Consider the following 6,504-nt stretch of genomic DNA (forward strand, 5'->3'; position numbering starts at 1 on the left):
CCATCTGTATGCAAACTCAATGTGTTGTTCACAGATGTAGTACGAGGAACTAAGATGAGCATCATTCAAATAGAAATAACTCCTGATAAGACAACCATATATTCTGCTGCAGTGGTTGAAAAGCCTCTTTCACGTATTGTAGGGTGACCAGTCCCTCGTGTAATGTTTCCTACTTTTTAGGATATGATATTACTCTAGGTGGAGTCATGATATTTTATTTATAAAGTGTTTCATTTCTGCATTTCTGTTTAACCATTGTGTGGAAGTGCATTGCTCTCTGTCTGACCCATTTCGTTAGATTTAGATAATCATCCCACTACTTTCAGTAACCTGTGTATGTACATGCACAGAAGTGTGTCATTGTCCACAGTTTGCAAAGATATACTTCGATAGAAGGCATCCTTTCAGACCACAGGGCCAAAAGTCCCTGTCTAACTCTCCAGAAGTCAAATCTAGCACTACAGTCCTACATAATACGGCACGGTTTAATCACTTCATGAACTTCTCCACCAGATCCATCACAGCTGCACAGTGGAGCTTTATTGTTCACTCGACAACTCAGGCAATCATATTTAAAGGTTTCTTAATATTAAAAGGTTGTATGTTGGACCCAGTAAAGCCTGAGATATGAGGTTATAGTCATATATATGCCTTTATAATTATTTAACCGTGTAACTATTTTGTGGAATATAAATGTATTCATGTGTGTTTTTGTTGAGTATCACATTTAATACATAAGACTTTTATATAGTATTAAATAGTGAGAATGTAGCACTTATACTCAAGAAACCCCAAACTGAGCAAAATTATATGCAGAAAAATAAACATATTTAACATATAAAGATATTTAAAGTAAAGTGGCATGTAGCCAAAATTTGTTCTCTGCATTTCCCAAAAGCACACACACACACCCAAAGCAGTGGACAGACTTTATTTATTAATTTTTAATAACAGTACAGCAAGTACTTACATAAAATTATATACATATCAGTCATCACTCTATATCTCTAATAATATGACAAATAAAATTTCCTCAAAAGCCTGATGATCATATTTGAGACTCACATTTACATGATTTTTCTAAAATAAAAATTATAATCAAGTAAACATAAGTTGTAAGTGCACATCTAGAAATATCACAAACATGAAAAGTTATTCTTACGTTTACTTGATAAAACACTTCAAAAAATTTTAATAAATAGTGAAGGACAAGGTGGATGTTTGTATAATAGAAAGCAACACAATAGACTTGGTAAAATTGTCTTAACTATCAATTAACATTGGGCATGTAATAGATTTTTTGATCATGTTGATCATTTATTTAGAGGCACTGAAATGTGTGTATCAAATATAATACAGTAGGTTTTTCATGGTTAATGTTTAAATGCTTTGGTTTTGTTGTTAATGTTGTTTTTTGAATATTTATTAAATGCATTATACTGAGCATTTAATAATTAAGAAAAATGCATTTTTGTACCTTGGCACTCATATGGTTTAATACCATAATTGTTGTCAAGGCTGATATGAATTTCCCTGAAATGTATTTGCCTTGCAAATCAGGTATGGGTTGTAGTAGTCAGCCCACAGTAAAGTTACTGTAAAAAAGAATTTGAATAGGAAAGTATAAAGTAAACAAAAAAAAATTACAAAACAAGTGGTAACACTATAATAAATGTACAATTATTAACATTAGCTAACTACATTACTTAACATTAACTAACAATGAAAACTAATAAAACAATGGAATGTATTAATGTCATTTTGACCTGAGATGACATGTCATTCATAAATACTGTTATAAATGTGTTGTTCATTGTTAGTTCATGTCAGTTAATGCATTAATGAAACCTTATTCTGAAGCCAAAAAAAGTTTACCAAAAGCTTGTGTCCGAAACTGAAACACAAACCAAGAACCAAGCAAACGATCCACAGCTCACTGCTTCCTTGAGCACAAACACTCAAAGGTTCTGTCACATTGTAAATGAAGACGGGTTCTCCTGGTTCTGTCCAACAACGGTTTTGTTCGCTGATATGTACAGCTCAGAGGTCTGCTGAGAGGAGCGTCTCGAAATGTACCGTTTCCCCAGGCACCGCAAGTCGCGGAAGATCTGACAAAAGTGGCTCCTGAATTTAACCCCGATGAAGGCGTACAGAATGGGATTCAAGCAACAGTGAAGGTAGGCCACGCTCCTGCTGATGGACAAAGTCATCAGCGTCTTCTGTTCTTCCTCGCAGACTCTCTCATTGAACAGTTTACTGGTGTAGACAAGAAGCGCCACGTTGTAAGGCAGATGGCAGAGGACGAACACAAAGACCACGGCCAGGACCACGCGGATGGCTTTGTGCTTCTGGAAGTTTTGAGCTTTGAGTAAAGTCACCATGGTGCACGAGTAGCAGAATATCATGATCATCAGCGGCACCAAGAACCCGAGGACCATCTGCATGCTCGGAATCAGGATCTTCATGAGTCTGGCGGTGTGATGCTCATCAAAGTTAGTGATGCATTCCTTGTTTACCTCCTGGTAATATATAAAAGTAGGCAGAGACAAGATGAGAGCGAGAAGCCATATGACCGAGCAGATGAGACGGCTGTAGACCTGAGCTTGCGATCGAATTCGAACCGATCGTCTGGCTTGGACGATGGCGATGTAGCGGTCGCCGCTGATGCAGGCCAACAGGAGCGTGCTGCTGTACACGTTGATGCTGTAGGCTGCTCTCAGAAACTTGCATGCCCACTGGCCCATGCTCCAGTCGTGCTGTTCGTTGTAGATGATCAGTGGAAGGGCGATGACGAAGAGCAGATCGGCCAGTGCCACGTTAACTAGATAGATATCGGTCATGGTTTTCGCTTTCTTGTAGAAGGAGTACGTTAGGAGGACCAGAACGTTGCCCACCAGGCCGAGTGCGCAAATCAGAGAGTAGATGAAGGTTGGGATGGTCACTTGCTGTTCGTTGAACTGCGTCAGGTTACAAGGTTCCACACCATCATCATAATCATAACTATAAGAGTTGTAATCTGGGATATCAGTCATAACTGTATGGCTGACCTTGAAAAGAGAGAGATGGATAGAATAAAAATCTGAAGATCTAAAAAGAGAGCTATTTTGCATCAGAACAACCACGTACTCTTGTTTCTCAAACACATCAAACAGAAGCTCATCCCTTGTGAAAGGGATGAGCAAATAATACTTGCAAATAATCTAATATTAATGAAATAAGAGGACACTAAGCAGTACTTAAAGAGAGCACACTTTCACAACCTTGTTTCATTTTTATTTTATTTTTAAAGTACTTTTGATGTCAAATCAAATAATCATTTTTTGTCCTGCTTTTAAGAAGTACTCTCATTTTGATGTGTTGTTGACTAATACAATGCAGTTCAGTTTCATATAATTTAGTTACCATTTGAACCAATATTTCAAAAACAACAGTAATTATAGAAGTAATTATATAAATCACTATAAAGTTCAGCTAACTGAATTTTTATGTAAAGTATAATACATTTTCAATTAATGGCGTGCAATGTGCAAAGTGTCCGAAAACATTACAATTAGATTGCACTATTAATATTTTATTTCCGTAAACAGTAATATTTGTAAAATTATGCTAAAATATTGGCTAAATACGTGTGTAAGAAGGAAGCTACGCAAATATTTCTGCATCAAGGCTGCTTCTGTATAGATAGCAGATAAGATAATGATACCACAGTCATCTTTCAAAAAATGAAAGGCGTTTGTGTCCTGCTTAAAAATGTGTGTCTTGTTTCAGCAGCTTACTGTGCACACTACCAAACCTGTATTTGTGCACATTCTGAACGCATCATTAAAGTAATAATACATGGAAAATAAATGGTTTATTTTCTTAAGACAACCATGCACAATTTAAATCCAACAGTATTTAATCATTAAAAAACGATCCAGTAATATAGATTTAACTGCACTGACACTAACGAATAAGAACCAAACTTGAAATGAACAGCTGAATAATGGTGTTTTGTCATCTGTAGAGCTGCAGTTGAATAAATTTCATAACTTATTATTTTATAACAATATTACAAAGTTATTTTCCTGTTTATTCCTGCTTTGAAATAGTCTGTATTGTATAAATCGCTATAGAAATAAAAGTGACTTGGCATAATTCTTATATTCAGTCAAGTATGTCAAAACTATGAAAAATAAAAGCACTTTTTTTCCCCCCAGAGTCTACTGCAAGCAAATGTACTTTCATCAAATGAAAGCCAACAAGATAATATCTGCATTTAAAATACTGTACCTCAGCGTGACCTCTTGTTTTAAGTCCTTCTTTCTGACTCTTTCTCGGACTGATTTGAGAGGAATGTTTCAACAGTTCACGTGTGATGCACCTGTTTCAGTGTGGAGTTCCTCTCACTGTGGTCCTTTATGTTTCTGTAGACCAGCCCACATGTGAGATCATGCAGTGGATGCTGTCACAAATACAGCGTTGATAAACTGTCTCTGTTGTCACCTGCTTCTGCTATCTAATGAGGCTTCTTCTTTGGTGCCCTACACCGATGAAAGATCAGCCAACCTCAACAAACAAAAACTGAGAAGTGAACAGAGGAACACAGAACGGCTGCATTGTCATCCTGACTGTTCCAGCTGCATATTTTAGTAAAACGTCAGTGTATTATCATAATTATTGTTATTGTTAGTATTATTGTTGTTTCATTGGTTTTTAAAAATATTCTTCTACTTTTTTTGTTCCCTAATTCCTCAGAACTTTACGCGGATATTTACAACCATACTCAGATTTGTCAGTCCTGCTTTAAAAGCCACATGGCTTTGCCATTACAAAACCAAAATACAAATGTAAATAGTTGATTTATTATTCATTTATTAATAGTTAATTATTATTATTATTATTATTATTATTATATAGCTATATACACTACCGGTCAAAAGTTTGGGATCAGTAAAGTCTTGTAATGTTTTTTTAAAGAAGTCTCTTATTCTCATCAAGGCTGCGTTTATTTGATCAAAAAAAAAAGAAAAAAAGATATATATAATCTTGCAAAATGTTACAGACCCGATTTAAAAAAGTTGGGAAACTGTACAAATTGTGAGTAAAAAAAGGAATGGAATAATTTACAAATCTCATAAACTTATATTTTATTAACAATAGAATATAGATTTTAATGTAGTATATTAAAATATAATTTTTTTTATATTAAAATAGAAAATTTAATTTAACATCTTTCACAATAGATTTTTTTTCCTGTGTTTTTGTTCAAATAAATGCAGCCTTGATGACCATAAGAAACACCTGTAAAAAATGATTTACATATTGTTCTGATCAGAATCTTTTGACCGGTATATGTATGTATGTATACACACTCACCGGCCACTTTATTAGGTACACTCAATGCATTTAGACATCAAGATGTAGTGAAGATGACTTGCTGAAGTTCAAACCGAGCATCAGAATGGGGAAGAAAGAGGATTTAAGTGACTTTGAACGAGGAATAGTAGTTGGTGCCAGAAATGAACAGTTAGGCTTATAACAATATGTGTTGGGGGGGGGGGGGGGGGGGGCAAGAATTGAGTCCACATTATAAAGTTGCACTTTAATAAGCAATGGGTGTTCATGTCAGTATGTGAATGTAATGTAAGCATTTGACATTTAATCAGGTTATGGTGCTAACTTCTGATATGTAAATGTTCTGACCTGACCTACAAAACTAACATTAAAGCATTTCATTACATTTTGAAGCTGCATCCTTAGCCAGTGTCACGGTTCGTCTCATACTGATGTGTCTGCGTGAGTGTAATTATGTGTGTGTGGTTACTAGTTGTGTTGATTAGTGTCATTAGCTGTCGTTTATTCCAGTTCCTTTATATGCCCAGTAATTTCCCTCTCATGTTGTCAGATCATTGTGGTTGTTCCTCGGTGTGTGTCCTGTTCTCGTGCCTCGTCATCTCAGTGCTTTGTCTGGATTTCGTCAGTTCTTCGTGTCGTCTGGATGTTCCACGGTTCCTCGGTTTTCTCAAGCGCGCTCTTCACCGCAACCCTACCGGATCACCATCTCGTTCCCTGCTTCGACTGCCACCTGAGTGTTTGTCCCCGACCTGTGTCTTTGCTTCTAACTTTCATTCATTAAACTGTGTTTACTTGCATCTTGCATCCTCCTGTTATTTCAGCACAGAACGATCTGACCAGACCATGGATGCAGCAAGCACGTCCCAGCACAAGGACTTCATCGCTCACAGCATCTAACGTATGGACCAACAAGAGGAGAACATTTCGGGCACAGGTCATGCGGTGCAAGCACTCGTGAAGCAGGTGTCCAAACTCACCTGCACCTCGTTCCAGTTACTCTCCGAAGAAATGAAAAGCGTGGCTACTTAGTATGCAGCGCTCTGGCCGGCTCTAGCTGATATCAAAATTCAATGAAGATGTACACGCAAAGATGAACGCAGAGGGGCTGCACCGTGGCCGTTACAACGAAAATGTTTTGACGTACTTCTTCGACAAGCCGGATGCTTA

At 36.8% G+C, this 6,504-nt stretch overlaps 1 protein-coding gene across 1 annotated transcript; it reads right to left on the reverse strand.

The window, feature by feature from the left end:
- Nucleotides 1-1,085: 1,085 nt before the first annotated feature.
- On the reverse strand, nucleotides 1,086-4,404 carry LOC113060313 (C-C chemokine receptor type 6-like). The gene is made up of 2 exons (XM_026229183.1): nucleotides 4,273-4,404; nucleotides 1,086-3,047 (listed from the first exon to the last, which is right to left on the reverse strand). Exon 2 carries the CDS (start codon nucleotides 3,030-3,032, stop codon nucleotides 1,971-1,973), a length of 1,062 nt encoding a protein of 353 aa, XP_026084968.1. The 5' UTR covers nucleotides 3,033-3,047; nucleotides 4,273-4,404; the 3' UTR covers nucleotides 1,086-1,970.
- Nucleotides 4,405-6,504: the final 2,100 nt, after the last annotated feature.

The sequence above is a fragment of the Carassius auratus genome, chromosome 42 (genome assembly GCF_003368295.1).
Source record: "Carassius auratus strain Wakin chromosome 42, ASM336829v1, whole genome shotgun sequence".
Taxonomy (NCBI): domain Eukaryota; kingdom Metazoa; phylum Chordata; class Actinopteri; order Cypriniformes; family Cyprinidae; genus Carassius; species Carassius auratus.

Bases quoted from the DNA above. Each gene is read 5' to 3' on its own strand.
- LOC113060313 (XM_026229183.1), bottom strand. From the start codon at position 3,032: ATGACTGATATCCCAGATTACAACTCTTATAGTTATGATTATGATGAT.